We start from the raw sequence: 14,791 nt of genomic DNA, 5'->3' as shown, positions 1-14,791 counted from the left end.
TTGAGCTTATTTATTATGTCTATATCTTGATTAGTCTCAAATAACTGAGAGTGTTTAGTGTGCCATTGAAGGTTTTCATGCATTGTTTTTAGCATACAATAGAAAAGCATAATATTGTGGTATATATTCTCCTACGAATGCTTTATTTGGGGCGACTTGGCACATGTTTTGCAACATGTTATGACTACATTCCAGTTAATTATTGCCTCTATGATCATTTAGTTTGCAACTTGTGTATCACTTTATGCTTTGATTAATATATTTTGTCGATGTGCATGATTATGGCCATTATGCTCTCTTAGTTGGTCGCACCCGGTCTTTTTCTAGCCTCCATTTGTATGAGTGTTTTATTCATGCATCCAACCACCAAAAACCAAATATACCAAAGTGTCCACCATATCTACCTATATGTGGTATTTCATTGCCATTCCATAGTAGTTTGCTCATGTGCTACCTTTAAAAACATTCAAACTGCTCCTCGTTTTGTGACATTGTTTTTAGCTTATGAGGAAGTAAATTAAATTGTGGTTGTCGTCTTCCATATTATTTAAGTAACTCAAAGACTCGCGAGCTTCATCTTGCTTGTCACATAAAAAAGTATATAAAAAGAAGAAGAGCTGGTTTGACCACAACTTCCAATAGGGGAAGAAAATAGGAAAATTATAAGAAAAGGGCACTCCTCCATGGTTTGTGATTGCTTGGTTGGAACCCGAGGATTCGGTTAGCCATGGTATGTGTAAGCAAAGGTTGGGAGGAGTGTCATTATTTTATAAGTAGTATAAATGAAAAGAGGCTTCGCCCAAATATTTCGAAACCGCTCTCAAACTTGCTTAGTATGGAAGATGACAATAGCTCTTTTTACTACTCGTTGACATGAACAACCACCTCTCAAAAGCAACTTTTACCTCCATTGTTTCAATAAAAAAAACTCTAGCACATGAGTGATCTCAATTGCCTCTCAAAGAGAGACTATCTTTTACTTTAATGTTGAGTCTCCACCTTCTTGTTTATGCACCACTTATGAGAGCATAGTTGTCATTCTTAATTTTATGTGCATGGTCCCAAGATTTTTATTGATTGATTCATAATTATGGTATCACTTGTTCTCAAACTTCTTGTTTCTAGTCACTCTCTTAAACTTTTAAAGGTGTCCTAGCATTTATGTTTTGCTACCACTTATGGGACAAGCTGAGTACCACTTCATTATGCATCTATCCTATGCTCTTTACAATCACTTTGCTTTCTATGCACTTTATACATTATCTTTTGTTTGATTACTCTTCATGATTATAACATGGTTATTAAGTTTTACTGCAAGATTATATCTACCATGTCTATGTTAGAATGATTATGATCCCAGATATTTTGTTTTTGCAAATTGATTGATCAAAGTAGTGTGACAGTATGTCACCTCAAAAATTATTTGTTTGTTATCACTTACCTGGTGAAAATCCAGTCAAGTTTCTCAAGAAGTGGATTACTTTGCATGTTACTCCGGGTAAATGCTCTACCTTTAAGTGGAATTTTCTCAAGATCATGTGCTTGAATTATGGAATTGAAGAGAAGCATTGTATTTATATTCCCTCCAAGCCTGTTAGCATTTGATGTTATCATATTGAAATCTCCAACAAGCATCCATAATGCATATTCTGAGGAATCAATATTATTCATCCAGTTAATAAATTCATTTCTTTCCTCTGTGTGACACATGAAGCATAACTATTTGTTATATACCATTTTCCCCAGATATATTGCAAGTGAGTTGGAAAGTAACTTGGTAACTGGAGGTACTAACAATAGTGCCAGTAAATGCATTTCCTATCGACATAGTTATAATACCCCCTGAGTTTCCAATGGAAGGAGAGTATGCAAACATATTTAATTTTCTTGGACAGAATTTGCGAATATAAGCATTGACAAATTCTTCTCTCTTTGTCTCTTGCAAGCAGACAATATTGCAGTTGCTTTCAGTAATTTTATTTGCAATGTTGTCCCATCTTTATTGTGAATTTATTCCCCTAATATTCCAATCCAAGATATTCCAGAATCTATATATATTCATAATAACTGTGTGAATAAAAGGTGCCAAGGAGTGTAGGTAGTACACTCATGCCAAATTAAGTAAAGAGGAAACTGTAGTATCTTGGTACTCTAAAGAGCTCAGATATGGACCAGATAACTGGAATAGAATCGGATAAAGCATCACATAATTGGCATAAGATCATATAATGTAAAACAACTGATAGACAGTAAACAGCGATCCTTGTCCACACACAAAGTCTGCTAAATTGATAGTTGATCTTACATCACAAATAACGAGAGGGGAAGTACCATAGTTCTGATGAAAAAATATAAATATCGATACTAGGATAAAGGATCAATTAATTGGCTTGTTCCTGGCCACATGCTTGATAAATTTACACACTATCATTTGAATTGTCATAGTTCAAGGCTTCATCAGATACCATCGCAGATCTCATCTTGCAGTGACCTTTCCCAATTGCTTGGACAGTAGAGACAGGGAGATGGGGTGGTGGTGCAGAGTTGTTGTCGATGACTTCAGCTTCAAAGTGTGGTGCAAGAATGACCACAATATTCCCCTCTGCTCTGGTGTTTTCCCTGGAAGAGGAGGCACCCTGTTCATCCAGCTTGGCACCTTGTTCAACATTTTTGGCACTTTGCACATCCTTGTAACCAAAAACAAGTCCAGCAATACGGTTGCTGCGTCTAAACTGAGACACATCAGTAATCATTTTTCCTTTCCCTTTCTTAACACGCTTGGTGCTTGGCTGATCCGCAACAATATTGAGGCCAGGTACAGTGTCGTCAGATATTTCAGTTATCTCGACTGAATTAGTTGCTCTGTTTCTTGCACGTACTAGCATTTTCCACTGTGTCTATCTGAAGGAAGCACTTACGAACCTTTCCATTTGGCCCATCAGATTCAACAATCTTACAGTTAGCAGCAGTGATGTGGGTGTCACCAAGGTGAGGGAGCAATTCAGATGCATTGCCAACTATGCTGGATATGAGACCACGAAGTGCAGAGATAGGTTCAACTGACTGAATAATCTCTATGATTTCATTCTCAACTTCCCGTTGATTAACTTGCTGCTGGGGAGGGGTTGCAGGGTCCATCTGTGCTGCACCACCAATAGCATGTGCACCATTCGCTTCAGGAGGAGGTGCAACATTAGCAGCAGGTGCAACATTGGGAGGTGCAGCATTTCCTTGTCCAGGTACAATATTTCCTTCATCCATGTTGAGATCATCATTATGCATCATGTGATCATCATGCCAGAAACCATGGTCAACTTGTGGTAAGGGATGTGGGTTAGCACCATTTGGTGGCAGTGGGTCCTCGTCACCTACAGCAGCACCAAGCATCCTTCTAGCCAGCAGAACGAAGGGACAAGTCCAGGAGTCAAAATTTCCATCTTCAGCTAGGTTCTTTATCACAACAATACTCATTGGCAAAGTGTCCACATTGTATGCACGGATTTTGACCAGAATCCTAGCTCTGTTTGATAAGTCTTTGTTCCAAACAAGAAAACGGCCATAGGGAATAAAGGTTGATCTGCTGACAGTATCAACATCCCAACATTCTAGTGGATAGTTCAGTAGCATCACCCAGACATCATGGGTCGGGAAAGTGGATCTACGGTTGATGCCATGATCTTGAGCAACAAACCTAAGAATGCTATCCCCAACATTGATTGGACTAACACTAATAGTAGCATCTCTGTCAGTGCAGGTGGCAAAGCGAACTAAAGCAGAGCCCACGGCACACATGGAAATAGTACGAACCTCAATTCCAATATCATGCATCTGTTGGTTAATTATCTGGCCAATCAGATCAAAGTGGTTTTTTCCAGGATGATGGATAATAGATGCAATCGCCCAGTCGTCACAAAAGATAGGAAAATCTCTTCCCAGAATCATATATCCTCTCTGAGTACGGAGTGGACCGGGTGGGATAGCTACCATACCAGAAGGGACGTGATGGAAGGGGTCGCAGTCAGAGTTGGCCATGCTCAGGAGTTTCCTTGCCGCCGAGGGCGGCGACAACGTCGATGAGGTGGAGAGGGAACGTCGGCTGTCGATGGTTTCTGATACGTGTGATATACTATGTGTCCCCGAGGAAGATGAGGAGGCAGTTGATATACCAGTAGAGTTATTGTGCTTTTCTATCTGTTTAACAACCTTTTTCCATATAAATCTCTTACTGTTCCTTTTGTTCAGGCATTGATGAGAGATATGGCCGTAATTATAACAAACTCTACATCTGATCTGATTAGTGCAATCCCTAGATAAATGACCTGGAGCGAGGCATCTCTGACAGAAGGTTGAACGACACGGTTGCCTCATCGCTGCGCAAAGTGTGGAGATCGGGCTGCTAATGGATTGGATTGGGCTGCTATTAGGCCGCAAAAGAGATGTGAATTTTGGATCACATTTGGTTTCCTCGGCAGGATTTGAAATCGAATTCCCGCTATCTACGGCATGTCGATCCCTAACTTCATGATCATGACTAGATCTAACGATTTCAACAAAATTTAGATGAACACTGATGGGGATCAGATTAGCACCAGTTAATGGAATATTACGTTGAAAATTATCTTGGATAATACGTGGTCGATAATAAGAAGGCCGGATATGTTGTTGCGAAGTAGAATGAGGTGTATTCTGATGTTGAACTCTTGCATGCTTGGATCTTGATCTGTTTTGGACAAGAGTCCATTCTTCATCTTGTTCCTTGTACCATAGTTTTTCTTCACGTTGCCAATTAGGTCCCATAAATCAAAGAAGCAGATGACATAGATAAACATCACAAGGAGTTTCTTCATTCAATTCGTTAATAGCCGAAACTTGATGCTGAACTTCAATTTGTTTATTTGGTTCACTACATCTTCTAACAACCTTATTTGCAACAGTAGTGAGTAAATTTTCCTTCACCCTCCTCTGTGGTAACCCTAAGTCTGCCATGTTTCTCGACTCCTGGACTTCCAATCATAGATATATAGATATGACCAAACATGTTACTTAGCTCATAGGCTCTAGGGGTGCCTAGGTCACAAGCTCCATGTGATGTTTAACTTAGGCATTTTGATAAACTGGCACCCATGTGATAACCCTGAGTCTACAATATTTCTCCAGGGATGCCTATGAGCTAAGTAACACGTTTGGCCTTGATCCTCATGTTTTGGTAGAAGTTACTAGGAAAGATGATGTGATGATACATACATTTACCATGCCTATGTTTGATGAGTTTACCATGTGAAGAAAGATGTATATATTGTCCTTCTCCTCTTTAGCCTCTCCAAATATAAAATTTTACTCTTATGAAAATTTATTTTAAGACCCAACAATAAGTCAAAGATACAAATAATTAATTCCATGCTTAAAGCTTTCTCCAGATTATAGTCCATAAAAATAATCGCATCATCTGCATATTGCAAAATGAAAACCCCTCCATCAACTAGATAAGAAATGAGCTCATCGATTTGACCATCGTCTTTAGCCTTTTGATTCAAGACTGCTAACATATTCATCACTATATTAAAAAGAATAGGTGAAAGGGGGTCTTCTTGTCCTAACCCCCTTTTTTGTTTGAAAACAATGTCCAATATCATCATTAACCTAGATTCCTACGCTACCTTTACTAACGTATTGGTGAATCCAATGACTCCACTTTAGTCAAAACCTTTCATTCGCAAAATTTACTGCAAAAAGAACCAATTTACCTTATCATAGGTCTTTCCAAAATAGATCAAAGCTTGCCGTGCTCATAGTTTGGCTTTTTCTCTTCTTTTATTTAATTGTATTCAGGGAACTAAGCACACTCTTACATGCATAGCATAACCCCGTCTTCTTGTTCGATATGATCATGCCATCCCACGATTCGGAGCTGATGAGTGATGACTAACTCAACACAACAGAAAAAATACACCAATATAGACACTGCATGTCAGAATCTTACATGGTAAATGTATACCATTGTGGAGAACGTGAACATGAACGTGACAGACCATACGAAAAGTGAGCAGACCTTGCAAGCTGACATTTAACATCAGGATTATTCCAAATACATATGTATAGTTGGTTGCGGCACGTATCCTGCAGCTGCAGGTTTAAAGAGGGATGGGGTCGAGGAAGAGCGCGGTGACGAGGTCCTTGGCGTGGCTGCCGAAGGTGTAGCCGTCCCTGCCACGGAGGTAGATGACCTCGCAAGCCCTCGCTATGCTCGCCACCAGCTGCACCGCCGGCAGCAGCGCGCGCTTCGTCTCCATGCACGCCCGGTTCAGCAACCTCCACCGGTGCTCCGTCATGGCAGCGATCGCCGCCACGGCTTCCTCCCCCGTCACTCCCTTCTCCTGCATGTAGCACTCCACCGAGCTACCCACGTCATTCTTGTTCTTCCCAAGCTGCACCACGTGATCAAAATAAAGTGAGCCGGTGATGTCGATCGGTCGCCGGTCATGAGTAGTGATAAAAACGTACCCTGTAAGAGGAGATGTCGTTGAGGAAGCGGCCGATCACTGCGCCAGCCCGGACCATGTCGGGGAGGGGTGCGCTCATCCAGTCGAACACCTCCTGGGTTGCGACCGCGCCGTCGTAGCCCATGAGGGCCATGAGGTTGAGCATCGGCAAGCCCGTGGACATGGTAGACAGCTCTTCGTGCTCCTCGAAGCTCGGCTGGTACTTGTCGTTGGTCCATTCGGCCTCCTGCATGTAGTATGCCGATTGCAGTTGGTACTGCACACACAAGAATTCAAGACACGCAGTACCTTGTGGTCAGTATATACTCCCTAATTTGTAGTTTTACCCTGGTTTCCAGGTTTAGCAAAAGTTAATTTTTGAAAAGTTTGATCAATGGTGGACAAAAATATCAACATCAATAATACTAAATTCATATATATTAAGAAAAAAAATACATTTTATGATAATTCTAATAATAATAAATTTATATTTTGGACGTTCTTATATATTTGGTCAAACATTGTAAATTTTGACTTCAGCAAACCAAGGATGCAGGGTAATAGAAAACGGGGGAGTTTAAAGGGAGCGTCTAGGTCTCAAGCGAACTGAGATTTAATAAGTTCTCAGTCGATCTTCGCAACCATCACCAATTGTCTTTTTTTGTGACAAATCCCAAGTACCAAGTGCGTTGTGTTGGGCTTCTGGTTGTTCTGCCCATGTGCCCATGTGTTTGAGTGGGCCTGTTTGTTAGATAATTTTGACCGGGCTTGTATGTTTCTGCTTTTCTACATGCTTTGATGCATCATTTTGTCCAGCCTGTTGATGTATTTGGACTACCCTCAATTTTTTTTTGATGTATTTGGACATGAGATTAGTCAGATTTTTGAATAGTAGCTTCGCAATAGCTTCATACACATGGATTGTAACTCGTATTTTCTCACTTGCGGGTCGCAAGACTGTTATTTTTCAGCTGAAAATGGGTTTCAACTAGTTTCTTCTCAGTTGCGCTAGTTTTTTCTCAGCTAAAAATGTGTTGCAACTAGTATTTTCTAAGTTGCGCACGGTTCGCAACTGATTTTTTTCTCAGTTGCGCATGGGTTGTAACTGCTATTTTCCCAATTGTCCATTGGTAGTATTTTTTAGTTAAGCGTAGGATGCAACTGGTATTTCTCACTTATGCACGGGTTACAACTGATATTTTCTCAGTTGCACACAGGTTGCAACTGTTATTTTCTCAGTTGTGTATTGGTTAGTATTTTCTTACGCATGGATTGCAACTGGTATTGTCTCAGTTGCAGGCGGGTTTCAACTACTATTTTCCATTTGCGCACCAGGTTGGAACTAATATTTTTCCAGTTGTGCATGGGTTACAACGGTCAGTTGCACACGGGTTGCAACTGGTATTTTTTAGTTACGCACGGGTTGCAATTACTATTTTGCCGGCTACTCATGTGTTGCAACTGCTATGTTCTCAGTTGCGGACGAGTTGCAACTGGTACTTTCTACTTAAGCTAATCTCGGTTAGATAAGAATTAATCAAGAATCAATGAGAATTAAATGTTTACACATAGATAAAACAAAATCATAGATTTAGGCATTCGGTTCTTTTTAAAAGATCTACGAGTATTAAAGCAGTATACAAGCAGAAAACAAATGAAAATACTACAGAGTCACATATAAGTATGATGAAAAATCGATCTTTCTTTTTGGGAATATAAACAAATCAGTCACATATAAGTGAATGTGGTATGTGGAGAAGCCAAGCTGCAAGGTCGGGCCCATAAACGGGCATTGCACCGGGCTGTCCTATGTTTGTGGGCTCTGAGCTATTAATGTACATGATTCGTTTGTATCCAATATGGAAAGACCGTTGACTCGCCAAGCTAATATCGATGTGATTATTACCTAATATTCCCCTATTTCACTATATATGTCATTGGGCTTCACGAAACAGCTTTGATATATTTTCCAATCTAGACACAATCAATGGTGGAGTATCATAATGTTTTCACTTTACCGCAACTCAATAGCTTTGGAAATTGCTGAAGGCCATCTTGTATTCAAGACTTCCTAGATTTAGAGATTTCCTACTATGTGTATGGTAGGGATTGATAAGGGAAAATATGATAAAACAGATGAAGCAACAGTTAAACACCCATGTCAATGCTTCTTGAAGCCTAATGCACAACACATGGCATATTTCGGCTATATACTATATAGGTACAAGGGGAGATAGAGCGAAAGAAAAATAAGAAAATGATATGCATCACATATGCAAAACTTGAGTGAAAGGATCGTGGACAGACAAAGCCACCATCCATATATGACATTGAAACCATACTCCAAAACTGATTAGAAGGGAGCGGGGGAGGGTGCCAATGTAGGGGTTAAAGTGAATTAGAATGTCGAGTGAGCAAACTCAATAGTCAATATTACGAGGTAGACTTTTCTAAATAATAATTACATTTACATAAGTATGTAGAAAGTGCGACGTACCGCCTTTTTGACGTAAAACATGCGGTACTTCTCCTGTGGCTCTAAAAGATCCTCAAACTCCTTAAAGTTGCTTAGTGTTTTGATGTATAACATGCCTAGGTATTCAGGGAGGATGGAAACCGCGCTTTCATCCCACCTACAGATGTGCATTAACAAAAACATGGACAAAGCTCAAATTTAAACGATAAAAATATGCATTATAAAATGCAATTAGCTAATCACCCCCCCGCGTCGCTCGAGCGGAGCGGCTCGGGGGAACCCTAACCGCGCCGCCGACAGGATCTCCCTCGTGGCGCACCCTCCGCCGCTGCCGCTGACGTCGTCGCGGTGGCGGCGGCCCCGGCCTCCAAAGGCGGCGCGGGGGGAGCTCGCGGTGAACGCGGCAGCGCACAGGCGTCGGCGGCCAGGCCCGGTGGTGTCGGGCGGCGCGGGATGCGGGGCGGCGGCCCCGGGCTTCGGCGGCGGTGGTGGCTGCCTGGGCGTGGTGCGGCGCAGGCCGCGCGGCCGGCGTGCACGGTGTGGCGTGGCGCGGTGCTTCGGAGGATCTTCCGCGGCGGCTCGCTGCGGGCCTCCGGCGGCGCTCGGGCGTCGGCGGGCTGGTGCGGCCAGGGCCGATCTAGGCCCGGTGGGGGCTGATCTGGTCCTGCTCGGACTTCGGGGCTCGTCGGCGTAGGCATGCCGGGGCGGCGGCCCCGGGGACGCGGTGGTGGAGGGCTGGGGACGGCCGGCTTCGCCTCGGCGCGGAGGTTGCGCGGAGGACGGCGGATCTCGGGGTGTCTCGGCGTGGTGGTCGCGTGGAGGCTGTCCCAGCTTCGTCGGTGTCCCGGTGGTCGTGGTGGACCACTGCGTGTGGCAGGCTGCCATTGCTGGCACCTGCAGGCCCATGGCAGAGGTGTGCCATGGCGCTTGGGCGGCGGCGCGGGTTTTGGTGGTCCGGGCGTTTGCTTCGCAACGTCTCGGCGACGGCGGCAGGTTGGCATGAGGAGTTGGCCTACCGTGCGTGGAGGCCGGAGCGGCGGCTCCGGGATCTTGGTGTGTTGATGGTATGCCTCTGGCTGTGTGGGCGGCAGGGTATGTCTCCGTGGCGTGGGCGGCGCCCCTGTTGTGGTAGTTTGTGATCGTCCGGGGTTTGGGCTGTCTTTGGCAGCGGCGGTGTTGTAGGTCTCCGGACGAAAGTCTTGCCCGACTCGGTCGGTGCAGGCAACGACGACGCTCGAGGGCGCCGTTTTCCTCCTTGGAGGCGTTGCCGTGGAGTCCTCACACACCTCCGCCCATCATTCCAGGGTGAAAACCCAAATCCTGCTCTGGATTGAATGACGGCGGCGTCTTTGGACGTCGTCACCTCCTTGGAGGCATCATTTTTTGGAATGTTTGGGAGCCATCTTCGGCGATGCCTTGGCTACTGCTTGGGTCGACGTTTTCGTGTTCCGTCGGTGCGCGAGTGCCGCTGGCTTGCCTTGCGGCCTGCCTCACCCCTCGAAGCTTGAAAGGCCTAGCCGTCTCTTTCGGCTCTGACTTCCTTTCCAGGGACGTGGACCGGGCAGTCGTGGCGCTCGCTGTTGCCGTCGTGCTGGTGCTTTTCGGCGGCGCTCCAGACCTGGTTTATCCAGGTCGTGTGGCCATGTGTGCGGGTTTTCGCCGGTTTCCCCAGAAAAACTGTGCCGTGTTTGGTTTTCTTTTGTCTGGTTTTCCTTATAAACCGGACACGGTGTTGTGTTTGTATCGGTTTTCGGCCAGTTTCCCTTATAAACTGGCCAAATTTCTCTCTTCTTAATGATGAAAAGGCAGAGCTCCTGCCGGTTGCTCCAAAAAAAAAAAAAAATGCATTATATTCCAAGTCATTTCGAGATGCCAATTGTGTATCCCTTTTTAGTATCTTGAATACAAATGAACTAGCTAACATACCTCTGAAAGGCTTCATTGAGGCTACGGCACTCCTCTAAGGTCGCATGGACATCAAAAGTATCGTCCAGAAATGACACAATTCCAAATGTTTTGGCGAATATCAAGCGTCCACGCGAGTGCTCCTCTTCAGGGATCATCCCACAACTCCAAAGGTAGATCTCCACCATACGATCCCGAGAGTATGTTAGATTTACGGCATTGTAAATATCCCTCCACCACCTGCGGGGTGACAATCTAAGATCACCAATTTATCTTATATACAAATGTTTGCTCCACGTGCTATTTTGTTTTCTCTACCATTTTTTTTTGACGGAGACTTAGCAAAACGGGGAAATAATTCTTCTAGAAATGCAAACCATAGATTGAAAATTTAAGAGGGCTTACAAGGTCAGGGCCTTTAGCTCCTTGAGGTGAAGGGACCTCATGAGGTTAGAGTTGAGCCTAGCGAGCTCCAGCAGCGTGCCGTCATGCACCTCCTCCTGCGCATACTCTGCGACGTAGCGCATGGTCTCCAGCAACCTCGTGTACCGCGGGAGAGGGTGGTCTAGGGCGCGGGAGACCTGCTCCGCCGCCGGCGACCGGAGCTCGCCGTTCATGGCCTGGAGGTGCCGCCGCGCGAACTCTATGGCGTCATCCAAAGCAGACTCACCTGGCACCGCCATGTGAGCCGCGTGGTACAAGCTCAGCAGAGCCCTCAGACCGCCGTCGCTACTCAGGCGTAGGTTTGGGGCGCTGAAATTGCCCGAGCTATCTCTGAACTTGTCGAACACATCTGCACGATTCGTACGATTGGTTTAGAACTAGAACCCGTTATGTTCGTCCATTATTCCTTGTTAATTTTGAGCGGGTTATGGAAATCTCAGCCCTACCTGCAGACACCCAGAACCCGTGCTGCCGGAGCAGACGGAACCGAGTAGCAGCAACGTGGAGATCATCGGAGCCGGCAAACTCGCGCCGTCCCTCGCCGGCGACGTGGATACGGCTTATGGCCACCGCGATCTCCTCGCGGAAGTGGCTATCCAGGCCGAGACGCTCGAGTGTGTCGACCAGCGCCACCGTATCGGCCACGCCGCCCATGGCCTCCGCGTCCTCGAACATCCTACTCACTCGCCTCTTCAGCTCCTCCACCCTCTCTCTCATCCACTCCTCTGACACCTGCATAGATACATGTCCAGATACCAGCACAGAAACGTGCACGTAAAATAAATGAGAACATGGTTGAAGCCAAGACCCAAGAGTAGGTTTAAACAAAGGAGACTATGGCGCCATTGCCATGCCTGTGTAGGAGGAGGGACGTAGGTGGCGAAGAAGTCGCCCCAGACTGAGGGTGCAAAGGCTGCAGTGCCGTTCCTGTCAGCGTCGATCTTTGCAGGGCTACTCGCCGCCGCGGTAGCAGAAGCAGGAGCAGCACCACCCGCATCCATCTCAGTGATTAACTGATTACTATGTGTGGATCGCAGTGGTAATGTGTGAAAGTCGCTGGAGAAGTTGTAAGACTTGTGCTGCGTATGGATCTCTATTTATAGGCATCAGAGTAGTAGGACAGAGTAAAACAAACAGGTACATGTACACGTCGAAATTCGAAAACAATTCTACTCCCTTCGTTCAATAAAACTTGTCTCAGCTTTGTTTAATGTAGATGTATCTAGACAATAATAATATCTAGTCTCTAAAGTTAAGATATGTTTCACGAGATGGGCAAGTATGAGACCTAGCTTGTCCTAGTTGATCAATTTGTGGGCTAGGTTCCATTAAATATTTTCCTGTACACGAAACGACACATTTTGAATGTGTCCTTTAATATATATATTGTGAAAACAAGTTAATCATTTCATCAATTTGATACTACTCTATCCTTTTGAGTTTGTAAGATTTCCCGACTTCTGTGTCTACTTTTAACCATGAGTATGTTAAATAATATATAAGTTATATGATGCATAAAAATATGTTTGGTTTGTATTTGAAATATAAGTTTTTTACAATTTTATTTTGCGTCACACGCTCTACATATTATTATGTATGACATGTTATGAGAAAAATTGCTTCGGAGCTCAGGTTACAAGTTTTTATTGATAATATGCTCTTAAAGTATTTGTATTTTACACCCAGTGTCTGCATAAAATTGATACACATAGCCGCAAAACTTCGAAAGTATGAATGTACAGAATAAAAACTAAAGGCGCATTACAAAATGCATCAAAGACTTTCGGAGTTTTTACTCCCTCGTCCCAACGCTTTCTAAACGATGCTAGCCTCAATCGATGGTGCATAAAGTCCCTGGTTGTCTTCTCCGGGTTGCAAATGTTTAAATCATGGCCGTACACAGCAGGGCCATGGCGTGCTACACTTTTTTTTAACATAAGACCAGACGGTCCAGCTTTATATATAAAGACAACCAACATCCATACAGAGTCTTACACCGGGTTGTAAACCCACCACATAACAAATTCACCCCAGCGAATACAAACGCCGAACACCATAACACAACGGATAAGATCCAAGATCACATGATACATAAAAGAGGTCGAGTGCCGTCATCTCTCGTCCGGAGCCTCCTGATCTCTCCTAGCGCCACATGCAGCAGTCCCCTATCCGTCGATCTTACTAGCCAGACATGAATCAGGAACCTAGCTGGCTCCCCAGACGTGTCCGCGGCTGAGCGCGACAAGACCGGTCCTAGATAAGAGTAAAAATAATATGTTTTTAAAGCAATTATACAACTAATAAGCGATTTAGAAATTTTACGAATACGTGAATTGGTCGGTTTGGAGGCCGCCAATCGGTAGACTGGTGGCTGGCCAGCTCCATGGCTCGGACAGCCTACACAACAGCCCGTCCGACCGCGATGAGGCAACGGCACCATTCGCCTCGTTCGCTTGACCCACGCCGCCAGGCGCCCGCACCAGCCGCTGCTCCGCCTGGCACGCTCGCTCCCGACCGATTCCGCTCCACCTTGTCTCCAACCGCGCGCGCACTTCTACTCCAAGCCAAGCCAGAATCAAGACAGTCTTCGCGTACAAGGTTATTTGACCAATGCACGTGGGTGATACGTGATAGTGCAGTTAGCTACAGCTGAATCTTTCCTTGCAATTTCCACAGGCACGGCATCACAAATGGCACGGCATGTGCATGGATGTCATCCAAAATGGCCGGTCTGGTCCGCAAACCAGTGCGCCGAGATCGGCATCAGCCACCAGTCTGTCCATCGGCAGCTATAGATTCGTAAAATTTTGAAATCACGTAATATTAGTTATAAAATTGCTGAAAAAACGTATTATTCAAAAAAAATCAGATAAGACAGATGCAGGGCTGTGCAAGCAGTTGTAGGGCGACCCTGATGTTTTTAAACATAAGGCCAAAGGCCCAGCTTTAAATTAATAAAGCCACAACGGCAAAGTTACAAAGTGCTGAAAACAGCTTACAAACATCAAGGACCAAACACACTAAAGATAACAAAGAACGCAACTTGATCTTGATGTCATCATCTAGAGGGGGAGGCAAAGCTTAGGAGAAGCAATGCCGTGCAGCTCGCCACCGGAGAGCCCTGCCGACATCAAGTCTTGGCGCAACGCAGCCAGCCTGCCATCCGCCTCCACCTCCGAAGAAGGCCCCAACCTTCTCACCCTGGATCGTAGAGCGTCGAACCATCAGCAGGCGGAGCAGCTCACCCTAGAGCACGCAAGAGCACCTGGGCAGGGTGCCAAGGACCATCGCCAGACAAGATCACCGCACGCAAAGAACAACGAGCATCGCCACCGGCCACCTCACCAGCACCCCAAAAGACTTCAGCTTCCAGACAGAGCTCGCCGAAGAAGAGACGGCAAACGCCGCCACCAGCAGACCAAAACACACACGCAGGACGCCCACCTCCCGCCGTCCCAAGGCGACGTCTCCAAGGAGAAGAACGACG

General features: G+C 45.2%; 1 protein-coding gene across 1 annotated transcript; it reads right to left on the bottom strand.

The window, feature by feature from the left end:
- Positions 1-5,945: 5,945 nt before the first annotated feature.
- Positions 5,946-12,354, bottom strand: LOC127338335 (eudesmanediol synthase). The gene is made up of 7 exons (XM_051364495.2): positions 12,159-12,354; positions 11,751-12,036; positions 11,266-11,653; positions 10,882-11,100; positions 8,977-9,112; positions 6,502-6,756; positions 5,946-6,425 (listed from the first exon to the last, which is right to left on the bottom strand). The coding sequence occupies exons 1-7, from the start codon at positions 12,303-12,305 to the stop codon at positions 6,132-6,134; spliced, it is 1,725 nt and encodes a 574-aa protein (XP_051220455.1). The 5' UTR covers positions 12,306-12,354; the 3' UTR covers positions 5,946-6,131.
- Between the last annotated feature and the right edge of the window lie 2,437 nt (positions 12,355-14,791).

The sequence above is a fragment of the Lolium perenne genome, chromosome 3 (genome assembly GCF_019359855.2).
Source record: "Lolium perenne isolate Kyuss_39 chromosome 3, Kyuss_2.0, whole genome shotgun sequence".
Classification (NCBI taxonomy): Eukaryota; Viridiplantae; Streptophyta; class Magnoliopsida; order Poales; family Poaceae; genus Lolium; species Lolium perenne.
This window is presented reverse-complemented; position numbering and strand designations above follow the sequence as displayed.